The sequence below is a fragment of the Panthera leo genome, chromosome B2, assembly GCF_018350215.1.
Source record: "Panthera leo isolate Ple1 chromosome B2, P.leo_Ple1_pat1.1, whole genome shotgun sequence".
Lineage (NCBI taxonomy): Eukaryota > Metazoa > Chordata > Mammalia > Carnivora > Felidae > Panthera > Panthera leo.
This window is the reverse complement of record NC_056683.1, coordinates 50,145,157-50,170,671: the sequence shown is the minus strand read 5'-3', so window position 1 is coordinate 50,170,671 and position 25,515 is coordinate 50,145,157. Positions and strand designations below refer to the sequence as shown.

General features: G+C 42.0%; 1 protein-coding gene across 2 annotated transcripts in view; it reads left to right on the top strand.

The window, feature by feature from the left end:
* The window catches only part of CILK1 (ciliogenesis associated kinase 1), a 56,133-nt gene that overhangs the window by 5,997 nt on the left and 24,621 nt on the right, over nt 1-25,515 (top strand). For both annotated transcript variants that reach the window (XM_042939050.1, XM_042939051.1), the window contains exons 2-4: nt 15,709-15,981; nt 19,631-19,685; nt 24,543-24,664. In XM_042939050.1, the coding sequence (XP_042794984.1) occupies nt 15,881-15,981; nt 19,631-19,685; nt 24,543-24,664 (278 nt within the window). In that variant the 5' untranslated portion in view covers nt 15,709-15,880. The remainder of the gene's footprint in view (nt 1-15,708; nt 15,982-19,630; nt 19,686-24,542; nt 24,665-25,515) is intronic.

The following is a 25,515-nucleotide window of genomic DNA, read 5'->3' as shown; positions in this document are numbered from 1 at the left end:
TTCTCGTTCACTGCCCCCATCTGCTCCTCACCCTACCTCGCCCACCCTTCCATCCTGAGGTGGCAATCAGGCAGGCAGCTGGGGCCCGACTATCGCCACCCTCGATGGCCTTCTTGATTAAGCTTTGGGGACCATCCCCCAGCTCATCCACAGTGTCACACGAGTCAGGGTACAGTGATTCTTCCTCCAGCTCTTCAACATTTCACTCTTCCTTCAGTTCTTCACGGTCTGCATGAGCCACACACAACGACTTGTCCCAGTTTGAAAGTAACCTACAAGTGACTGAAGACTTTTTTTGGTTCAGGGCAGGGGCGCCCTTTGGTACCCTAGGAGAAGCAATGGGAAGTCATGGATCCTACTCGTGGTGTTAAGGACCCTGGTGCGTGAGAAGTTTTTTGCTCAGAAGTGGGATTGAAGGAGGAGACGGAGGGCGAGACTGGAATAGTTTCTGGGGAATAGCAGAGATACACCAGGTAGCTGATTTTCTTCTCCCTTCACTCCAGGTGATGCAGTAGCCAAAAGCATCTTTAATGCATTCCTTTGTCGAGGTAAAGGCAAGGCGGATTCCACGTAAAGAAGGCTCTTTTGGTCTTCTGGCTGCTGTCCCCAATGCAGAAAAAAGCACTATTCCAAGAGGCAAAGTACTTAGAAGACATTTTTGCTAAAATGAATATGAGCAGAAAGATTAGGCCCCAGAAAGAAAAATATAAACACAAATGTACTATTTTTAGTACCCTTTTAAAGTAAATTGACAACATTAACTCTTGTGAAGTTATGACACGTTTGAATATCAATACAATGTGTAATTACCTGAAGGATGAGGTAAAATGGAATTCCAAAGTGCCATGAGAAGGGCCATTTAATGATTTTGCACGTTATTCTGTTTTCCTCTGAGGATAGAAAGTTTTGGTGTAAAACGATTAAGGCTGAGGGAGAAAAGCTGCTCGGAGGGGTCTGAATTTAACATGGCTGGTAAACCACAACTGCCAGACAAGGCCAAGTTTGTGTACCGTTTTCTGTCTTCTTTCTTAAAAGAAAAAAAATAGTAATTATTACATCAATTCAATGACTCTCAAAGTTTAAGAATAAAGAATGGACTACTATTGTCCCTGCACCTATATTGTTTTCCAGGCTGTGAATGAGCAGGGTACATGGTATGAGCTGCTGGCCACAAGCAGATGTTCTTGGCCTCCGCTGAGGATTGAAGCTGGAGGGAGGGAGGGAATTGGGGCGGATTGCAGGAAGGTTTTCCCCAATGTCACCTAACCAGAGAAACCATAACATTTGTTTCAGAGATTTGCTGGAACTCTGAAAGCAAAATAAAGCTGCATGTCTGTGTTAGTGGAGTACAGCCTCTCCCAAAGGCCGAAGGCCTGATCTGATGACACTGAGGGGGCCTTTCTGTGATTCTCTGAGAAGCAGTGATTCCAGCATTGTGGTGGGAAAGCCCTGCCTTAGCCTTTCCATGGTATTTACTATTCTCCATTTCAGAATTTCACAGCATTTGTGGTCAGGTCAATTTGATTATCATTAATTTGCACATGAAGAAATAGCACTATGTTTGGAGATACTTACCAAGGGTGGTACAGGAAATAAATAGCAAAGACTAAAATTAAACTTTTGACCAAACAATGAGTACCTACTGTATGCAAGTGGAATGTGAGGTGTGAGGCCACAGAGATGAAGGAAGCATGGTGAGTGTCCCAGCTGATGCAGAGGGCAGGCTTGCATGTCACAGATCCCAGGGAGAGGCTAGCAATGAGGTGGGGACAGGATGCTGTTGTAGCTGGGGGAAAGAGCCATTAGCTGTGTCTCTTGTTGCAGGTTGGGACAGGAGGCTCTTGAGGTGCTGTTTGAGCTGGACTGAGAGGGAAGGAAAGGAGTAGATTCTGATTTGGGGGGCCTGGCTGAGTCAGTAGAGCACTGTCTTCTGAAAGAGATGTCATGTAGCATGCAGGGTCCCTCTGGTCTACTACCTTCCCTTTGCTAGCTTTTACATGGGTGACAGGAAACATGGAAACATTGGTCATTTTTTTAAAGTTTATTTATTTTTGAGAGAGAGAGAGAGAGAGAGAGAGAGAGACCACAAGTGGGGGAGGGGTAAAGAGAGCGAGGGAGACAGAGGATCCAAAGCGGGCTCCATGCTGACAGCAGAGAGCCTGACACAGGGCTCTCCCGATGTGAGGCTTAAACTCATGAGAGGTGAGGTTAGGACCTAAGCCAAAGTCAGACACTCAACCAACTGAGCCACTCAGGCGCCCCAGTCCTTTTTTTTCTAAGACAAAAACTAACTTGAATCCTTACACAGAGTCACAGAATCACTGATCATTAGAGAGGGAAAACCACCTCATTTCATCATGAGTCAGTTCAACATCCCGATTTCACAGAAGGTAAACCCAAGGATCAAGAGGTACTCCAAGTCACAGGGTTGGTGCCTGTGACCCTACCCATGTGATCTGGACGAGGTGGAGGAAATCCTAACTGAGAGCACTAATCTAAGTGATTAAACAGCTGTCTTACAGATGATGTATACTTCATACACCATTCTCTTTGTGTACTCTTCTCCTTTATTATGTATTCTGTAAAAGAAAACCAAGAAATCGGACTCAGAAGATACTGGGCCTGCATCAAATAGTGTTATGGGAAAAAGACTTCTGTTTAGTGTTCATTAGAAGACTGGATGTGTTGCAAAAAAATGAGGGTGTCAAGGGCATCTCAGCTTTAGCCAGAATAATGGTTTGGGGCAATCTACAATATGTGACATAGTCACAGAAAAATTATTCTGTTTGAGTTAAAAAGACGATTTTTAAATAGAGCACTAAATGATCCCAACAACAGTGACTTTGACTAAGTGGTGTGAGCATGGTTAAGTGGTCAAGGTTTCTTATCCCAGGTGGGTCCCAAGATAAAAGCAAAGGATGACTCCTGATACCAGGTTTAAAAACCCAAGGAGGGAGTGCCTGGCTGGCTTAGTGGAGCATCTAACTCTTGATTTGGGGGTCATGAGTTCAAGCCCCATGTTTGCTGTAAAGATTACATACGTACAGCTACACATACATTCAATAATAATAATAATAAAAACCTTTCCTTAAAAAAAAACAAAAACAAGACACAAAACCCCAAGGAGAAGGTGATTATTCTGCAGGACAGGTGAAGACATTCAAACATTATTACATCATTTGCTATTTAAAAGCATTCAACAAGCCTGTGAGCCCAGAGTCTATGTGACGATGCATTTGAGTTGAAAGTGGGATCCAGTCCCTCTTTATCTGCATCCACTTTGCCTCCATTGTAGACAGTTGGTGCTGGGGAGGTCCCTGCTGGGTTCGCTGATGTTTGATTGCAGAATGAGGCCACCTAGAGCATGGCGACATCACTGGTTTCCGTATTCGGACTTTGAGCTACAAAGTACTTCTAATTCCTCCCATTCTCAGATCCTCAAAAGGTTTCATGATCTTTAGATCTTCTGCAACCTTACTTTTGAGTTTGGTACAGTCAGCCTGGGTTCCTATCTTAGTTCTATCACTTACCAGTTACATAACCTTGGACAAGTCACTTACGTCTCAGTTTCCTGATCTAGAAAATTGGGGGGAGAGAGAATGATGGTAATAGTACTATGGACAAGTTGCTTGTGCCTCAGTTTCCTTATCTGTAAAATAGGGATAATAATAATAGTGTCTATGGATAGAGTTGTGAGATTTGAATGCATTAATATATGTAAAGCACTCATAATAGTACTATACACATGCTAAGTATTTAAATTATTATTGTTACTGCCCTTTTGGCTTCATTGATATATTAAGAGGCTAAGTGTGGCTTAGTTACAAGTGCTTTATCCAAATTAATTCTTGGAGTCCGAGCAGTATTTGGAGCACTGCTCATCATCAGGTTAGCCGATTCCCACGTTAAAGATGCGTGGCTGCATTCCTTTCACTACTACGGCAGTCAGTACTGGGAGCTGTGAATTCAAATTCCGTCAGAGGCAGAGGAAGAAATGTAGAAGACTCAGGAAAGCTGGGTATGTGCTTGTTAAACAGGAAAGGAATTGCTCTTCTCTTTTTAAAAAAAAAAAATTTTTTTTCTTCTCCAGTTTTTCTTCAAACGTGGCAGTTCGGGGCGGGGTGCCGCATGTGTTTCAGGCTAGTTTTTACTTTGTCTCTTTCAATAGAGGTACAGGAACAGAGAAATATTTTTCTACCAGTAACCGAGTGGTGTGAAGTTACAAAAATATATGACAACTAAAAATATTGGCGATCTATGTGGTATCCATTTTAGGGACAACAGGCAAGATGGGGACTGTGATGAGCATGGGGACCCTTGTCAAGTCTAAAAGGATGGTGACATTTCTCTAGCTACTTATTACCATAGAAGGCTAAGGATCCCGTGTTATTAGCTCTTCAGTTTTTCCAGAGAAACCCCAAATCTCATTTTTATATTAGAATTCCTACTTTTATTATTATTTTTTAATGTTTATTTATTTGGAGAGAGAGAGAGAGAGAGTGCATGTATATGAGGTGTGGAGGGGCAGAGAAGGGGGGAGGTGAATCCCAAGCAGGCTCCAGCCCCAGCATGGAGCTCCACGTGGGGCTTAATCTCACAACCCTGGGATCCAAGATCTGAACCAAAATCAAGGGTCAGACGTTAACCGATTGAGCCCCCAGGCGCCCGTAGAGCTCCTATTTTTATTTTTATTTTCAAAGTTTATTTACTTTGAGAGAGACAGAGAAAGCGAAAGTACAGGATAGGGGGAGAGAGAGAAAAAGAGACTACTGTCAGCACTGAGCCTGACTCAGAGCTCAAACCCACCAACCACAAGATCCTGACCTGAGCCAAAATCAAGAATCGGACGCTTAACCAACTAGCGGCCCAGGCCCCCCCCCCCCCCATTTTTAAATGTAGCCTCAAAGCATACCTCTGAATTCAGTTCTCAGGCTGCTAGTTGGCAACCCCTGGTCCACACTTAGAAATCACCATATGCTAATGTCATATATTCAGGGATTTCAGTCAGCATTGTCAAGTCTTGTCCACTGTGCAAAATTAAAGAGAAATCCTCTCTGTATTTCAAAAAGGAACTCGTTGGGTAAGTAAGCACAGATTTCTCATCCCATTCCTAAAACATTCAACTTTGAATGAATGAAAAGCACTGCTCCATAATTCAGGTGATTGTTTGAAAGGCTTGGAGACTTTTGTTGGAGAGTAGTAGACTAAATAAGATCCCCCAAAGATACCAGGTCTGTGAATGTTACCTTATATGGTAAAATAGACTGCAGATGTGTATTAAATTAAGGAATTTGAGGTGAGGGGGGTACCCTCAATGATCTGGGTGGGCGTAAATGCAAATACAAGTTCTTAAAGAAGCAGAGGGAGATTTGACACCACCCAGATGAGAAGGCAACATGACCACAGACTGGAGTGATGCATCCACAGCCAAGGAAGGCCAGCAGCCACCAGAAGCTGGAAGAAACCAGGAAGGGATTTCCCCTAGAGCTTCTGAAGGAAGTGCCTACACCTTCATCTCAGCCCACTGAGAAGCCCAGTACTGGTTTCAGACTCTGACATCCAGAACTGTAAGAGAATAAATTTCTGTTGCTTTAAGCCACCAGGGTACTATTATAGTAGTTTGTTACAACAGCCATGGGAAACTAATTCAGCTGATAAGGAAGAGTTTATATATATATATATTTTTATATATATATATATTTTTTTAAACCTTTTTTAAGTTTATTTATGAGAGAGAGAGAGAGAGCATAAGCAGGGGAGGGGCAGAGAGAGAGGGAGACACAGAACCCGGAGGCTCCAGGCTCTGAGCTGTCAGCACAGAGCCTGACACCGGGCTTGAACTCACAAACCGGGAGATCATGACCTGAGCCGAAGTTGGACGCCCAACCGACCGAGCCACCCAGGCACCCCTATATATATTTTTAAAGGTTATTTTTTGTCAGCATATGGGTAAATGGCATGTCCTCAACAAGAGAAATTAGCCATTATTTAGAGATCAGTCGCCCAAAGCCTTAAGATTCCTTACCTGTGGTTCGCGGAGTGACTTCTTGTGCACCTATAGCATTCTTGTTGTCTCCACACTCCTCCTGGGAACCTACCCCAACCGCCATGTCTCCTGGTCATTGTGTACGTTCCACCTCCTAGTTACATGGGAAGGTCCTACAGGCCAGATCCTCCTCCCACAGCTCTTTGGATCTTATGTCTCAGAACTGAGCATAGTCCCTTGTGCATAATTTTTCACATGTGTGGTATTTTGTTGCTACTTTAACTTTTTGAGCATATTTCAGATATTCCTGTATATCTGAAATATTTGTATACTTCTTTATTTCTTAAGTTTATTTATTTATTTTGATAAATAAGTTTATTTATTTTTTTATTTCATTTATTTATTTGAGAGAGAGAGGCAGAGAGAGAATCCTGAGCAGGCTGCATGCTGCCAGCACAGACCCCAATGTGGGGCTTGATCCCACAAACACTGAGGTCATGACCTGAGCTGAAACCAAGAGGTGGACACTCAACCAACTGAGCCACCCAGGGGCCCCAATATGTGTATACTTCTATAAAAATATATATCTCATATATTTCTATGTTGTGCAACATAAATGTGGGTAAACCTCACAACCATGGAAAAGACAGTACTTTGCGTTTTTATCAAGTTGTAAAAAATTGTAAAATTTTTACCAGTTGTAAAGAACTCAAAAGTAGAAACTGTCTTCTCCTTATGTACTGAGATCTCAATGGAATGACTTACAGACACTATGTTGTGGAGAGGAGCAGACATGATGGGCTTGAGGGGAACCAGAATGGTACGACCATGATTTGTTTTCATACTGAGTTGAGTCAACTTGAGTTAGCTACAGTTTAAAAACATAGAGTAGTGCATAGTGGCTTTTGTTCTAAATGAGCATTCCAAAACACTCAGTTAATAAAATACACTGAAGTACCAAACTTTTTATTTCACATATGCATTTTACACATTTGATGGTTGTCTTCTTTTTGTCACTTAATTTTTGTCAAGAACTGACTCTGTAGATGTAGCTGTCTCTCAAGCATCAAAGAGGAGTGTACAATACAAGCAGTCATTAGTATGTTGAAACTTCTTTCCTGTTAAGACTCAGACTGAGAGTTCTTGGATTTCCTTGGTTGCCTTTCACTTAAGCTCTGTTGTTCCATGCGGTAAGTTTCACTATTGGTAACATCCAGAGTGGGTCCCAAGTGGGCATCAGAACGGTGTTGTCCATTGGGCCCTTATTAGAGGATTTACAGAATCTAGGTTTAGTTGCCAGCTATAGAGAATATTTATCTGGGAGCGCCATCTACCTAACTTGGAGGGACCTTCAAGGTCCAAGAGAAGTTGGGTTTGGATAAATCCTGGGGAGAAGAATCCTCAGTCCCAGCTGGCTAGTTGTGCAGGCAACTCTGAGTGACACCCAGGGCCATGTTTGGACAGTCATGTTTGTTTCACCACAAGATTTGTAGTCATTTGTTCTTCCAGAATGGAAGCAGATCATGGTCGATGGAAAATAAACCTTAGGCTAGCAGAGAATTACTTCTTCTAATTTGTCTCCAGCTATATTCCTCTTTTAGTCTTCAAAACCATGCTAGCCACAGAAGTTCAAACTGTTGATTGATTAATCTACCACCTTCTGTATAGATAGAATTTTGTATTTGGCCTCTTAAGTCAGGGTAGCCTTAGTCTACTGTATCCAGAATGCTTTCGGCTGTACTCAATAGAATATCTAACATTGGCTTCAGCAACAAAGACCTTTAATTAGGTCATATAACAAGAAATCTAAAGCTGATATTTTCAGAGATCATATCATCATGGACTCAGCCTCCTCTTTCTTTCTTTTTATCCATTCTCAGCAGATTGGATTCTCATCTTTAGAGCTGATTTTTCATAGTCACTAGAAGGCTGTCTCAGCCCTAAACATTACAGTTTTATGCAACCATGTTAAAGGCAGAAACATAGGCCAGCCTCTTTGTCAATTGTCTTTTATCTTTCCTTCTCAGAAGCCTTTCTGTTTCCCTTACCAGCTCACTTTCCTTTCCATCTTCTAAGTGGGAGCCATAGTTCCATTCCTAAACAAATTTTAGTGAGAAGTGGAACTGCTTTGCTTGGCTTAGACTGATCAGAGTTCATGCCCTGGGGCTGTGGTAGGTGGCTGCCATCCCTGATTATGTTGGATCCTGAATAAAATCAGGGTTTTGTAAATTAAGCAAGAAGGGGAACATTGCTATTGGGTAGATCAGCAATGGCATCTGCTGTCTCTCCCTTCTTTTTTCTACTGCATTGTCCATTGCCCTGTTGTTTTCCCAGAGCAGCAGTGGGGTTTTGTTTGGTTTCAGATTATGACATGAGTCATCATATTTGGGCCACCACAAAAATGGTGAACTGAAAATACTGATCTCAAATGTATTTAACCAGTTCCTGCTGGGGTGTGCTCAGAATAGACTTTGGGTTGACTGATGCTTCTTGTGTGATGCTAATTTGAATAATACCACTGCATTTTTTTTAGTATGGGAAATAATCCACTAGAGTAGAGACTAGAAGGCCAAGAGAATGGCCATGGTTCTGTTCTATGGATCCAGACATAGCGTAACTAATCCTTCTCTCTTATACCCCTTTGTACACTTGAAACTATGATCATGGCTTCCTAAGTCTCTTTCACTTCAAGTATTCTTTCTTCAACTACTCTTCTTGTGTGTTTATTTAGGCCCTTGATTGTGTTCTTCAATATCTCTCAAAGTTTGTCATCCAGAGTTGTGCAATGTATCAACCTTGTCTGAATGCTGTGCTCCTAATAAGAGCTCCAATAATGCATTGTCTTTGGAAAAAATAAAACCGCTTGTAGCTATCTATGGAGCATCTCCAGTGAGAGGTTTTGTACATACATCAAATTCAACACCTTAGAAAACAGACCCATTATTTCTGCACCTTGTCTGAGTAACACAAACACACATTCCCTACTCCAAACCTGTATCTCCTGTATCTGAGATTCATCCAGTCAGGGACCTTCGTTCAGGCCTTCAGCAGGTATCACCTGGACTACTGCAGACCCTCCAAACTAGTCTCTATGCTTCTAGTGTCTCTATCCTAACATCTGTTTGTTCTCCAGAGGGATCTTTCTCCAATCATTTCCCTGCTTGAAAGCCCTGGAGAGCTCCCCCCTGCAGAGTAAAGACCAAATTCCTGCATGACAAATATACCCCTTCTCTGCTGGGTCCTACCCTGAGTTTCTAGGCATTTCCTGCCATTTCCTTTACTGCCCTCCATGGTCTTTATGTCCTAACCCTATACTTCACAGCCTAGTTCCACATTAGAATCACCTGGAGAGCTTTCTTAACTACTGAAACTCATCCCCCCGACCTCATTCCCTAGAGGTGGGGCCTGGGCATCAGTTATTTGTTAAAAGGTGATTCTAGGGGCGCCTGGGTGGCTCAGTCAATTGAGCGTCTGACTTCGGCTCAGGTCATGATCTTGTGGTTCGTGAGTTTGAGCCCCGCGTCGAGCTCTGTGGTGACAGCTCAGAGCCTGGAGCCTGCTTCGGATTCTGTGTCTCCCTCTCTCTCTGCCCCTACCCTGCTCGCATTCTCTCTCTCAAAAATAAACATTAATTAAAAAAAATTTTTAAAAGGTGATTCTAATGTTCAGCCAGGGATGGAACCACTAGGCATTTGCCCTCCTGTGAACACACCAAGGTCCCATACCACCGACATTTCACACATAGCTTCCGCCATCTGTAATTCCTTTTTCTCCCTTTTCTGTATAACAAAACTTTGCTCATTCTTCAATATCTCCATACTACCTCTTCTCCAAAGGTTTGTCAGATCCCTCCCTCCACCCAGGAGTTGGTTGCTCTCTGTACCATATTCTCATGGTACTTTCTACATTTTTTTGGATCGTGTCTGTTGTTATTTAAGGAAAGACCCTTATCTTATCCATAATGTGCCCCTAAAGCTTTGCATAATGCTTAGCATCTTAGTAAAGGTTCAGTAAAATTATACACTGTCAACCTGACATCAGTGCCTGAAGAGACACTAGTTTGACCCATTGTACAATCATTTATGTAATTACCTGAAATAATGTAAGATTAAAAAGCAGCTATCATGGCATGGTGAGAGTCAAATTTTGCTAGAGTAATTGAATTTTGTTCTATGATAATATGACAAACTATAACAAAGAGAAATTGTTAGGGTGGCCATGTTAAATAAATGACTCTATCTTAACTTCACTCAAGTTCTTAATTCTTTCACAAACAGCTTTCTCAACGATAATCTAGGAAAGCACTATCCCAATCATACAATTTAATTGGATGAGGAAGTAATAGGACACTAACTACCAAAGAAGGGCTTCTATGATTAATAATTTATAGATATGCATCAGTAGTATGACGCCATTGCAAAAAAAAAAGTGGGGGAGAGCCCACGTGGTACTGGAATGTACATCATTATTAAGATTGGTCACCACAACTCATCAAGGGGATGGAGAAATGTGTGAGGATTCAGAGATGAATGCCAAAGATAATTAAAGGAGTGGAAAAAGGTCCTATGAGGAAAGGTTGCATAATTAAAGCACAAGAAGGCTGAGAGACACACATTGGATTACTAATTTCATGTCCACACATATTTTTGTGAGTTTCTTTATATCTGCAAAAAAACAAAGCATGAGGAAATTAGCTTAAATTAGAACAGGCAAGTTTTAGTTGGACATTAAGAAAAATATTCTATTTAATTGGATTATAAAATACAAATCTGATCATGTTATTCTCAAGTTAAAAAAAAAAAATAACTAACGCCCCACTGCCTCTAACTCAAAGCCTCCTTTTTTCTTTCTTTCTTTTTTTTAATAGAGCATGTGATTTATTAGCTGATATGTGACAAATCAAGGTACCAGTGATTTTTAGGAAGATGACATACAACAATGGTTTAGGAATTTTTATTTGTTGGAAATGAAATTATGAATGATGTAGAAATCATATATGTCATCAAAAATAGATGGAGATAAATATGAAAAAGGGGAAAACAAATGCAGAGTCAAAAATTGCCTATGTTGTGGTTCAAGTACTCTTTCTGTGTTATGTTGAGACACAGCCATGGTGTATGATAGTGTTCTAATAGGGGTTTTGTTTTTAATTTTTTTAGTGTTTATTTATTTTTGAGACAGAGAAAGACAGAGCGTGAACGGGGGAGGGTCAGAGAGAGGGAGACATAGAATCTGAAGCAGGCTCCAGGCTCCAAGCTGTCAGCACAGAGCCCAGCGCGGGGCTTGAACTCATGGAGTGTGAGATCATGCCCTGAGCCGAAGTTGGATGCTTAACCGACTGAGCCACCCAGGCGCCCCTCTAATAGTAAGTTTTATTGAATAAATCTACATTTGTATGTTTTAAGCTGAAATAAAATGATTCCCTTCCTCTACCATTTTGAAGAGCACTTTTAAGCTCCTAATGTAGAGTAATTTAAAACATACAGGAAGAAACTTGCAAGAATCGTACAAAGAAAACCCATATACCTTTACCCCAGTTTACCTATTATTCACATTTTACCCCATTTGTTCCCTCTCTATACTCACACCCTTCCCTCTCACACACATAATATTTTTGTTCTACCCAGTGGAGAAGAAATTGCATACATCGTGGTCCTTTACTTATATATCCTTCAGGATGTATTTTCTAAAACTAACACTGTTCTTATAGAACCTCAGGACAAGCATCAACTTCAGGAAATGTAATACAGATGCAGTACTTTTACCTAATCTGTCATCTGTATTCCAGTCGTTTCCACTGATCCAATGACGTCCTTTGTAGTGCTTCCTTCTCCCCTAGTACAGAATCCAGTCGAAGCCTCTGTTTTTCAAAATGGCATCTGAGGCCCTCCACAAATAAAACTCTGGGGTTCTGTCTCTCCAGTTCCAAGCTCCCCACCCCCTCCCTCCCAGGTTGAAGCCCCTATGCCTTTGTTTCAGCTCCTTGGACTGCTAGAATGTCTTACCTAACAGAACACCTACTTTTCTTGTTTTTTTTTCAAGCTCCATCTTTTATCAAGACTTTGCTTATGCCCTCCTCAGCCCAGATGGAATTGACCTAGCTGGAAGCCAGGGGCAGGCTTTCTCTTTAACCCCTCCCACGTCCTGTACCTCAAATCTAAGTGTTTTTGAAATACCTTAGTGCATATTCATGAGTATATATCTGGGCCCACCCACCAGCCTCATCCCCTGCCATGAGACTAGGATCTTTGAGAAAAGGAACGATATTGTATATTCTTTGTATCCCCAGGCTTTAACATAGGGTCTATCATACAGAAGGTGCTTTATAAATATTTATCAATCAGCAATGGAATACATCACTATAAAGAGCTGCTGCAGGAGGTTGCAGGGAGTTTGATCCTGTAGCGCTTCAAGATGAAGGAAAATGCCCCTTTAACCAGGGGCCTTAAAATGGCTCTAGAGGGAGGGAAATGAGTTTGCGATGAGGGAAGCTTAATCTCAGAAAGCTCTCCAGTTATATGATAGAGTGTGGTGAAGTCAGACATAACCTTTACATGTAAAGCTTCCTGAGGTCTTGCACAACCTTCACAAGAACATAGACTGGTTTTTTTGGTTTTTTGTTTTTTTAACCCATCCCTTCATCTACCTCCCCTCTGGCAACCACAGTTTGTTCTCTATACTTAACAGTCTTTTTTGTTTGTCTCCTTTGTTTTGTTTTGTTTCTTAAACTCCACATGTGAGTGAAATCATATGGTATTTGTCTTTCCCTGACTGACTTATTTCACTTAACATACTCTCTCGGTCCATCTATGTTGTTGCAAATGGCAAGGTTCATTCTTTTTTATGGCTGAGTACTATTCGTGTGTGTGTGTGTGTGTGTGTGTGTGTGTGTGTGTGTGTCACATCTTCTTTATCCATCAATCTATCAATGGACACTTGGGTTGCTTCCATATCTTGACTATTCTAAATAATGCTGCAATAAACATAGAGGTGCATATATGTTTTTGAATTAGTGTTTTCTTTTTCTTTGGGTAAATACCCAATAGTGCAGTTACTGGATCACATGGTAATTATATTTTTAATTTTTTGAGGAACCTCCATGCCACAGTGGCTACACCAGTTTGCATTCTCACTAATAGTGCACAGGGGTTCCTTTTTCTCCACATCCTCACTAACACTTGTTGTTTCTTTATTTTAGCCATCCTGACAGGTGTGAGGTGATATCTTGTATTTTTGACTTACAGGTCCCTGATGATGAGTGATACTGAGTATCTTTTCATGTGTCTGTTGGCCATCTGTAGGTCTTTTTTGGAAAAATGTCTATTCAGGCCCCTGCACATTTTTAATTGAATTATTTGTTTCTTTGGGGTTCAGTTGTATCAGTTCTTTATATATTTTGAACATTAACCCCTTATCAGATACATCATTTGCAAATATCTCCTCCCATTCAGTAGGTTGTAACCAGATTTATTTTTTAATATTTTATTTTATTAAAAAAAATTTTTAATGTAATCTCTACTCCCAACATAGGGCTCAAACTCACAATCCTCAGATCATGTGTCACATGCTCCACCAGCTGAGCCACCCAGGTGCCCCTGGATTTATTTTTAATTCTGAACTAATTTTAGATTTCCAGAAGAGTTGCAAAAAATACTGCAGAGAATTCCTAGAAATCCTTCACTCATCTTCCCCTGATATTAATATCTTCCATAACCATAAAACAATGATCAAAACTAGGAAATTAGCATTGGCACTATGCTATTAACTAAACTACAGACCTTATTCAAATTTCACCAACTTTTCCACTAATGTCTTTTTTCTGTTCCAGGATCCAATTCAGGATCCCATATTGCATTTAGGTGTCATGTCTCTTTAATTGCCTCCAATCTGTGACAGTTCTTCAGCCTATCCCTGCCTTTTATGATCTTGACACTTTTGAAGACTATTAGTCATTTGTTTGTAGAATGTCCCTCATTTTGGGTTTGTCTGAAGTTTTCCTATGAATAGATTGAAGTTCTGCATTTTTGATAAGAATGCCACGGAAGCGATATGCCCTTCTCAAAGCATCATATCCAGAGTTCATGATGTCATAAGTTTTATTAATGGTTACATTGAATTTGATCACTTGGACAAGGAAGTTTTTGCTGGATTTTTCCTTATGGAGTTAATCGTCTTTCCTTTTGGAGTTAGTGTCTTAAGAGATACTTTGAAACTATGCAAATATCCAGTTTCTCCTCAACCTTTCATTCATTAATAGTTGCATCCATCAGTGAATGTTGTCTGTAACAAATCTTACTGTGGTATTTACCTAATAGTGAATTTTTTATTTTCCTCTTTCCATCAGCATTTATTCACTGGAATTCTTCTGGAAGGAGAAGCTGCATAGACTGGATTTAGGTGCAGAATGTCACATACTTCTAATCAGTATTCTCTGATCTTTTGGCTTCTCACTAATTAGTTTGACAGCTATAGGTTTTTTTGTTTGTTTGTTTGTTTTTTAATACCTTTATTTTCAAGGTGCCTGGCTGGCTCAGTTGGTAGAGCATGTGACTCTTGATCTCAGGGTCATAAGTTCAAGCCCCATGTTGGGTGTAGAGCTTATATTAAAAAAACAACTTATTTTTATTTTGGCTTTTATATTTTATTAATGTTTACATAAAAGCATTGCAATCACTTAAGTTATTACTACATATTCTCTCTTACCAGGCAGACTGAATGACTCAATTTTATAAATTGAAAAATCAGTGATTTATTAAAGAAAACACAACTGAATGACTTTTTTTTTAAGTTTATTTATTTTGAGAGAGAGAGTGAGCCAGCATGAGCAAGGGAGGGACAGAGAGAGAGGGAGGGAGAGAATCCCAAGCAGGCTCCATGCTGTCAGCACAGAGCCCTGTGCAGGGCTCTATCTCACAGACTGAGATCATGACCTGAGCTGAGATCAAGAATCAGATGCTTAACTGACTGAGCCACCCAGGTGCCCCACAACTCAATGACTTTAAAAGGGCATACCCTACATATAGACCTTAAGAAATTAGTTGTTCTTTGTTTAGCTTCTGTACGTCTAGTAGTAAAAATAATACTGTTGATGCCTAGCCACAAATAGTTCGTGGAGCACATGTAAGTTCCGTATCAGGAGAGCTTTAATTTTAGCATTTCTTGGCTTTGTTACATTGGAAATCGTAGCAGAATTACACAGAACACAGTATATTTAGTACTAAATCTGGACTAAATATACAGATTCTTGTAGCTCGGCAATTTTTGTCGACCATAGTTTTCATGCAGTGTTTGCCCACAGTGGCTGGTCAGCAGAAAAGCATTGAATTGGAACGGATTCATTTCTGAGTCAGTGACGAATTCACTTTCCAAGAATGGTATCTCTCATTTTGTAAAAATTGGAAAAGAGCATTATTTAGGCCAGAGGTTGGCAAACTTTTTCTGTAAAGGGCCAGATGATAAATAGGTTTTGTAGGTTTTTGTAGGTTTAGGTTTTGTAGGCCATATGGTCTTTGTCACAACCACTCACCTCTGTTCTTGTGTGAATGCAGCTGTCGACAGTATGCAAGTAGGTGGCCATAACTGTGTTCCGATAAAACTTTATTTACAACAACAGGTGGCGGCCTGGGGGGTTATAGTTTGCTGACTCCTGATTTAGATGATAAAAATACCCAAACTTAAAATGTACCTTAGCAATTACCCTTGTCTCTCATTTTTCTCTCCAGGCAGAAGACTGATCTTTGAAAATATGTATTTGGGAGATAGTCACGTTCTGTTGAATACCTTGTGCTGGTGCTGCCATCGAAAAATCTGGTTACACTCCGGGGAGGCCTGCTGCCTCTGCAGGACTGCACCGCCTCGGCCCTGAGATGAGTGTCCGGCCTGAGCGGGCACACCATGAATAGATACACAACGATCAAGCAACTTGGGGATGGAACCTATGGTTCCGTCCTACTGGGACGAAGCATTGAGTCTGGGGAGCTGATTGCTATTAAAAAGTAAGTTTTATTCTTCACTCGCATCAATTCATCCTCAACTATACATTGTCAACATCGTTTTAACTCCACCTTCTGCATTTCTCATCATTGCAAATTTTCTAAAGGTACGTGGATGGGAGGCATGGAGGAAAGTCTTAGACACTGATTTCTGTGGGCTCGATGACTGTTGGCCCTGGAATGCTCATGTCAAAGGTCTTAAACACATTCCTACTTTAGATTTGCATATGATGTGAGTACTTTTCCAGAGTGTCTTATATTGTGACATAGTAATGAGCAGGGTAAGAAAGATTTTATTGGAAAGGAAACTGAAACCCTGAGAAGGACTTAATTTGGATCATTTACACAGGTAGCAGTCTGGGGACTACTGTCTTCACCTCCCCACCCCACTTGCCTTTTGCAATCTGAGTCCAGTCTCACTGTCTTAGTTATCTGTTGCTGCATAACAATTTACCCCAAGGATTCATGGTTTAAAACTATACACATTTATTATCTCACAGTTTCTGTGAGTCAGGAGTCTTGGCATGGTTTAGGTGAGTTCTTTAGAGTCTCTCATGAAGCTGCAATCAAGGTGTTGGCCAGTGCTGGGGTCTTATCTGAAGGCTGGGCTGGGAATGGATCCACTTCTAGGCTTACTCACTCACGTGATTACGGGCAGCATTCAATACCTACTGGGTGGTTGCACCAAGGGCCTCAGTTCCCTGCTGGCTATTGGCTAGAGGCTGTTCTCTGTCCTTTACCATGTGGGCCTCCCCAGAGAGCCGCTTACACCATGATACCTTGCTTCAAGACATGGGGGCCACAAAGGCAATGAGAGAGGCTTCTACCAAGATGGAAGTTACATCTTTTTGCTTTTGTAAACTAATCACAGAAGTGACATCCTCTCACAGATTGCTGATTCCATTGGTTAGAAGCAAGTCATTAAAGGAGAGGTGTTATGCAATACCAGGAGGTGGGAGGCTTCGGGGACAATTTTAAGGCCTTCCTGCTACACCCATCTCTATATCCAGTCACTTTCTCAACATCTCCATTTTGGATACCTGCAGATACGTCAGACTCGTTATATCCCAAACTGAGCTTATATCCGACGTTTTCCCTCTCTCGCCCCAAACCTGTTTCTCTGTCAGTGTTTCCTATCTTGATAAATGACACTGCCATCCCCTCAAAACCTGCATATCCTCCTGACTTCCCTCCATAGGCCCAGCATTGGCCGTCTAGACCCATAGATTCCAACTACCATATATTTATCTGATCCACCTACTTCTCTGTATTCTCCCTGCTAACCTCCCATTCAACCCATTATCATTTACCACCTCTGCCACTAGAGGAATTTCCCCTATAGGGATCCTGGCTTCCATTCTACCCCTTCTCTATTCCAGTCTGAAAGAATTACTTTAAACACATGAATCTAATTGTCTAAAACCATTTGTGCCAAACGCTGTGTCCCCTCCGCCCCGTAAAGTTGCCTTGTCCTACCTGAATTCAGCATGCTATGTGTACAGTTCTGTGCCTACTACCAGCACCCCCTCCCCAAGTGCACTTGAGAGACTCTCAACCAGGGCACCTTCCACACAGGTCTTTAGAAGGTCCCCAGCAGGACTGAGCCCCAGTTGCCCACCTTGTTATCAGCTCAGTAACGCACCCTTAAGTGGGTTTCCCATCCCTCCATTCCCAGTTTCTCTGTTCCTTGCCCTGGCTTTCTGGAATCTCGTCCCGAATAAACTACCTGCACCCAAGTCCTTGCCTCAGGCTCTGCTTTCAGAGGAACCCAAACTACAGCAGTTTGCAGTATCTTCCTAGCAATTTTAGGATCAAGCTCCCGGTTTTTAATGGGACCTAAAACTTGCCATATCACTTGGCCACTGCCTGATTTCTTCAGCTTTCTCTCCTGTCACTACCCCACTGTCGATTTTGTTCTAGCCACTCTGGCCTTTCAGCTTCTTGAACTCACCAAATATCTTTCTGCCCCAGTCTTCACATGATATTCCCTACCTCCCACCTTCATAGGCCAATTGATCTTTCAGGTCTTAATTGAAACATCACCTCATTCCACAAGTGCTTCCTGACACACCAGGCTAAATTAGGTCACTTTGGGGTCCACTCTCACCATGTCCTGTGCCTTTCCTTCCTAGCACTCAGCACAGAAAGTGATTAAATGCCTGCCTTCCCACTGCAATGTCAGTTCCATGAGGGATGCCCCTTTCATTATATCTCCAGTGCAGACAAAGCCCCTGCCACGTGGTTGGGGGCTAAATAATATTTGGGGCATGAACAAAGGAACTGGTTACTATGCTAGCAGACGGTATGATGCTGGGGACAGAGTATGAGAATGAGGTGGAGAGATGGAAGTTGGTTTCTTATTGGCCAACAGTGAGACCTTGAGAAAAATGACATGACTTTTCTGTTTCTTCATTTCCTCACTTGCCCCATCTATTTCCTGGGGCTGCTGGAAGAGCCAAAGGAGACCATGTGATTGCAGTGCAATGAAAGATATAACCTTGAAACTTGGATTTCTGGTTGGCCCATAGAGTTCTCTCTCTCTCCCCTCAGGCTGTAGGCCGGGGTTGGCAAACTTTTTCTGTACACGGCTATGCAGTAAATATTTCAGGCTTTGTAGGCCATATGGTCTCTATCACAACTCAGTTCTGCTATCGTGTAAAAGCAGCCATAGGCTATGTATAAATGAATGAGTGTGGTTGTATTCCAATAAAACTCTTTATGGAAGCTGAAATTTGAATTTCATAAAATTATTACCTATCATGAGATCTTATTTTTCTTTTGATTTTTTTTCCCCACCCATTTAAAAATATGATAAATTGGGGCACCTGGGTGGCTCAGTTGGTTGGGCGACTGACTTCGGCTCAGGTCATGATCTCACGGTTCATGGGTTCGAGCCCCACAGCGGGCTCTTTGCTGACAGCTCAGAGCCTGGAGCCTGCTTCCGATTCTGTGTCTCCCTCTCTCTGCACCTCCCCTGCTCGTGCTCTGTCTCTCTCTGACTCTCAAAAAATAAATAAATTTTAATAAAAAAAATTTTTTTTAATAAAAATATGATAAATCATTCTTAGCTCACAGGCTGCATGAAAACAGATGGTGGGGTGCAGTTGGCTCATGGGCCATCATTTGCCAACCCCTATACCAGAGGGTCTAGAACTGTGTTGTCCAACAGGGTGGCAAGTAACCAAATGGCATTTAAATTTAAATGTTATTAAAAATGAAGTTCCTATATTGTGCTAGCCATATTCCACTACACAGTACCCATATGTGTCTAGTCCAGTGGCTACCATACTGGATAGTACAGAGCATTCCCATCAGTACAGAAAGTTCTATTGGAGAGCTCTATTATAGATCAAATAAGCCTGAGGGATTTGCCTCCAGGGCAAGGTTAGCCAATTAGTGATAGAACAAGACAGCAGGTGAAGCCTCCTTGGACTGCACTGTACCATCCCTTTGGGGAAGCTTTGTGATGTAGCATCAATCGCACTGCCAAACTGTCAAATAGAACGCTGTTTTGGATAGTGTAATATTTGGTAGAAATTGAAACCAACTCTAAGCACTATTCACTGGATTTAGAATGGAAACATTTTTGAACAAGAAAGTTTAGCCTGTTACTGGGAATAAGCATGCTATTTGTTTCTTTGTTCTCTTTTAGAATGAAAAGAAAGTTTTATTCCTGGGAGGAATGCATGAACCTTCGGGAGGTTAAGGTATTTATTAATACACCAGGGGATAATTTATGTATGGTTGATTAAAATAGCTTTATACATGCTTAGATTTGTGATTGATTGGAGTTAGTCATGCTGTTTGAATTGTTTCATTGATGCCAACAAAAGGGGGCAAATGACAACATTATACAGCTAATAGCTCAAGGGAGAAGGTTGCCATGCCATTATATTGGTGAATATACTTTTTTAAACTTTGGTATTAGAGAAACCACGGATTTATTTTGATCTCACTAGTTTCCCACTAATGTCCTTTTTCTTTCAAATTGTGATGAAACACACATATGTAAAATGTACCCTATTACCAGTTTGTAAGTGTACATTTGCTGGTATCACATACGTTCATACTGCTATGCAGCCTTCACCTCCATGCACCTCTAAAACTCCCTTCATCTTGTAAACCTGAAACTCTTTACCTACAAAACAGTAACTTCTCGTGACCAATCCCCCAACCCTTGGCAACTGCCATTCTACTCTCTGTCTCTATGACTTTGACCACTCTGGGTACCTCATGTAAGTGGAATCATTACAGCATTTGTCTTTTTGTGACTGGCTTATTTCACTTAGCATAAAGTCTTCAAGCTTCTTCAAGGTTCATATCTTAGTGTGTGTCAGAATTTCCTTCCTTTTTAAGGCAGAATCATGTTCCACTGTAGGTATAGACCACATTTTGTTTATCCATTCATCCGTTGGTGGACACTTGGGTTGCTCCCCACCTTCTGGCTATTGTGAATCATCCCATTTCTTTTATTTTTTTTAAGTTTGTCTGTTTTGAGAAAGAAAGAGAAAGAGAGAGAGAAAGAGAGAGAGAGAGAGAGAATCTCAAGCAGGCTCCAAACTCAGCACGGATCCTGACATCGGACTCAATCCCACGACCATGAGATCATGACATGAGCTGAAATCAAGAGCCTGCTGCCTAACCGACGGAGCCACCCAAGCGTCCCTGGACCTTCCCATTTCTTTAAGCTCTTCCTTTCCACTGGCTCCTTCTCTTCAGCCTATAAATAAATATATGTGCCTGCCATTCTCCCTAATCAGCCTCAGCCTTCTCTCTCCGGGAGCTTCCACCCTTTCCCTTTCCTTGCTTAGTCTTCCAGACTTTTCCCTTTGCCATCATTTCCCCACCTGCCATGGACTTTCCATGTAATTGAATCAGGCATCTGCCCCTGCAACTCTACTGAAGCTGCTGTCCTAAAAGTCACCTGTTGCCAAATCCAGTTCATTTTTTCAGACATTTTTATGCCTGTGGTGTTGGATGCTGTCCTCTCCCAGGACTGTGTAACTCTGCTTTTGTCCAGCTGTCCCACCTCTTTCTTGCCTCACCAAGTGCTCCGTGGTTCACCCTTTAAATAGTGATGATTTCTTACATTCCATCCTTAGCAATTTTCTTCTTTGCTCTGAACCTCCTCCTGAGTAATTTCATATCTTTGCCTTGCTTCAGTGGTCTCACCAAATCTCTTATCCTGTGTACGCATTAGACCAAGGGTTGATGAGTGGCCACGTCCTGTTCCTGTAAATACAATTTTATTGGAACACAGCCATGCCCACTTGTTTCTGTAGTGCCTATGGCTGATTTCACGCTTTGATGGCAAGGTTGAGTAGTTGCAGCAGGGACTACATAGCCTCGAAAGCCTAAAATATTTATTCTCAGTCCCTTTAAGGAAAGCTTGCTGACACCTGTTTCAGCCCCATATATCCAGCTGCTTAGTGGATATCAGTGCCTAAATTTTCTAGAATGTCTGTTTCCCCAGTTGTCCTGTTTTCCCCCCTCTTCTGTTAATTATCATTTACTCCTTCACGCACAAACTGCAGCTCATTGCAGGTGGCCTGTGTGACCTCACTCCCTCCATATCTCACCCCTCCTGTGTGCTGCTCCCAGAAAGATCTCCGTTACATTCAGCTGTTCACACACTACGTACCGTTTACTGAGAAGCTATTATGAGCCAGGAAGCACCTTAGGTGCTTTACATGCACTGTCTTATTTTATCGTCACAACTACCCCATGAGGAAAATTTTAGTATCTTGAGTTTGCTGCTGAGAATAGCTCAGGCCCAGAGACTCAGTAACTTGGCTTGAGGTAAATACAACTCTAAGCTACAGAGCTTTGTTTCAAACCCACATTTGTTAGCTTCAGTGGGTGTATACCTGGCATCCAAACAGTGCCTTCCCTGCCCACTTCCCCAGTTGAAGTCTTCTGGGTGAGCCTCCTTCAGAACCTAACTGGGGTAGTTCTCATCCCTCAGGCATAGCCGACTGCCCCTCCACTCCCCCGCCCATACCTAAGAAGGGCTTCTTTCAGGACTCACTCTTTCCCTTCCACTGACTTCTTTATCTGGATGCTACTCTTCCTTCAAGTCACATTTCAGATGACATACTCACTGACCGCTCAGAGTTTGCTGATTACTCCTTCTTGAAATGTTTCTGATGTTCCTTGTCTCTGTCATTCTCTTGACCCTAAGAAGATCTCCCTTATTCTGTTTTATGGATTTTGTATTCGTGTCCTCTCTTCCCTATTAGGCTGTTTGCCTCATCTAGTCAAGGACTGTGTCTTCTGCCCCAGGGTACCTTTGGGGAGCAATACATTGCAGTTTTGTTAATAGTTAAGAACCGTCACCCAAACGGGGATAAATAATCTCTATTAGGACTGCTGACCTGGGTTTAATTTGCTATTTCTGCTTCTCTGCTCTAATTGTCCTGTCTTTTCCTCTCCTTGTAAACTCTTCCTGGGCCAAAATAAGATGCCTTCTATCTGTAAAATGAGTCATATGAAATTCCCCCCACACAATTAATCCCTTTTATATTAAACTAATGTAGACTTTAACTTGCCTGTGATCCTTGCTCAGAAAAAAACTGCAAGGGGCACGGGGGTGGCTCAGTCGGTTAAGTGTCTGACTCTTGGTTTCGGCTCAGGTCATGAACTCACAGTTCGTGGGCTTGAACCCTGCATTGGGCTCTATGCTGACAGCATGGAGCCTGCTCAGGATTCTCTCATTCTCCCTCTCTCTCTGCCCCTCCTCCACTCGACCTCTCAAGCTCTCTTTCTCTCTCAAAATAAACATTAAAAGAAGAAGAAGAAACAAACAAACAAACAAACAAACAAGAACTGCTAGCTCTTCTTAGACTTCTTAGCCAGCAATTTGTGCTCAAAACATATATCAGGCCAAGCATGGAAGGTACCCTACTCCTTGCCTAGAATCCCCTTCTCGAAAAGCTTAAAAACCTACTTCATTTTCCCCTGAATTAATTTGCCCCATTCATTCTGCTTATCCACTGGGTATCTCAGCCATTGCAGTGATGCGTTTTAAGCAAATAGGTAGAAAAGAAGGCCACAGGGTGAATACTTACAAGCCAAGCAATGTTTGTGCTTGTTACTTTTGGAGAACCTGGAAGCCAACTTAACTGAAACAGGTAATCAGCCACGTTGGGTGATTCTAGAAGGATCTGTCCTTTGGCTGAGGATTTCCTGCCAGAGGGGCTCCTTGGTGGGAGCTTGTCTTTCAGGGAAGAACCTCCTGAAGAGTTTTATTTTGTTCTCATTCACTGGCCACATTTCCTCTCCCTTCCCAGCTGCTTGAAGTTACTCTATCATATTATAGCACTCCCAACCTCTGATTCTTTGGGTGCGTTATTACTGACTGTCTTTCTAGATTTGGATATTCGCAGGGGCACCTGGGTGACTCAGTCGGTTGAGCGTCCAACTTTGGCTCAGGTCATGATCTCGCGATTTGTGAGTTTGAGCCCCCCATCGGGCTCTGTGCTGATAGTTCAGAGCCTGGAGCCTGCATCAGATTCTGTGTCTCCCTCTCTCTCTGCTGGACCCCTACTCATGCTATGTCAAACATAAGGAGGGCTTTACAGTGTATTATTATTGGAGTCACTACTGTGAGGAAAAGCCTTTTGGAATTGAAGAGCTCATCCCACTGTCCAGCGGCCCTTTGAGGCTCCCTTGAAGGAGACTGTCAATCACGTTCTGACCATCTGGTGAGCAAACCAGCAGTTTCTCTAGCTGTCGTACATGAACAGGATTGCTGCTCACAAATACAAAAGTGTACTATTTCCCCATCAACAAAATTAATAATGCAAACAGAAAATAGTTTACGCGTGGCTGTACTCACATGGATGTGCCAGGAACAGGAAAACTGCATGTGCGCCAAGATGAAGAATCAGGTCACGCCCCGTCTTCTGAGCCACCCTCTTCTTTCTCATCCCCTGCCTGACGTTTTCGCCTTTGCTGTTCTTAGAAGCGGAGCTATTTCTCCCATCTCACTTCAGGGTCTTTGCAGTGAGATTTCTCCTCCTCCTTTCTCCTTTAAAACTCACATCGTAAGGAGTGCTGTGTGCCTCATGGACACATATGAGTCAGAGGGAAATTGAGAGCCTTGGGCTATGAGCCTCTTGTCTATTTGAACAATTTCCTGTCCAAAGGGTCTGCAGACTGTTGGCTGGTCATCTCAGCCCAGAGCAGCTGCCTTCTCTAATATGAACAACCAAAGCTTCAGCTTCCAGTTGGTTCCCTTCTGGCCATTTTCATGGCATGAATTCCATCATCTGGAGGGACTGCACCTAAAATAGTTCTGGCCCCTTGCCTGGCGCAGGATGCAGCCAGAAATACCAGTAATAATCAAGTGCTTACTTTCTAGTCAGCTAATCAAAACAGTTTTCTACATAAAGTTGTTATTGACTTCAGAGAAATACCATTTGTTAAATTGTCAATAAAATAGGAATTGCGGCATTTCTGAGGTTCTGGAATTAGATGTTTCTTCCTAAGTATATGTGGGATTACTTTTCTTTCTCAACAGCAGATTTCCTCCAATTTTTTGTGTTTTCCCCCTTGCCTTTCAGTCTTTAAAGAAGCTCAACCACGCCAATGTTGTAAAATTAAAAGAAGTTATCAGGGAAAATGATCATCTTTATTTTATCTTCGAGTACATGAAGGAAAATCTTTACCAGCTCATTAAAGAAAGGTACAGTCTGGTCATCATGACTTTAGAAATAAATATTGCAAAGTGGATGGGTTTTCTTTTTGTTTTTGTTTGTTGCAGTCGTGCTACTTAGGCTTCACTGTTTAAAGCTGCCCGTTAGATGAGGGGCCCAACCCACATTCCTGCTTTGGAGGCCTCATGATAGCATCACAGAAGCTACTTTCAATGCAGCCGTTTTCATGTTTCGGTGGGTTATTCACGCAGAGAAGCTCAGATTGAACAGGTCCTCTGCAGCCCTCGTTCCCACAAGGAAACATGGGCAGAACCATTACAGGTCAGGGTGTGACAGCTTTGTTTATTTTGAGACCTCCACTGAAAACTTGTAGGTTGACTGCACTTCCTTTCTTGCTATAGTGCTCAGGGGCTTGTGTGTTGGGAAGAGGACACTAATAAAAAACTCACCTGCTATGGTCATTTTTAACTCTGAAAGTGAACCATGTAGAACCCTGGGGGTATATTTTTCTAGTGGCAAGTGAGTGCCGTTCACAGCTTCTCTGCGTGGATTTGGTGAACAAATACTATCCTCATTGTCACTAGCAACACTGAAGCTGTAAGGTTTGCCCAACCAAGGGAATATGGCAGGATCCACTATGTTTCATAAGGACTTTATCTGGAAGGCCTCAGATTGTCCCCATTAAAATTTTTGAAGTTTTGTTTTATATTATGAAGAGAGAAGATTTTTATATGATAGATTGGAGGGATTTGGGGGTGGTGGTTACTATGATTTTTAATCTTCTTTGTAACATAACTGAATATACTAATTACCAATATACCAATACACCAGTGTTTACAAGGTAGCCATCTTGTGTGGACAAATGGTTGTTTCTCTTTGG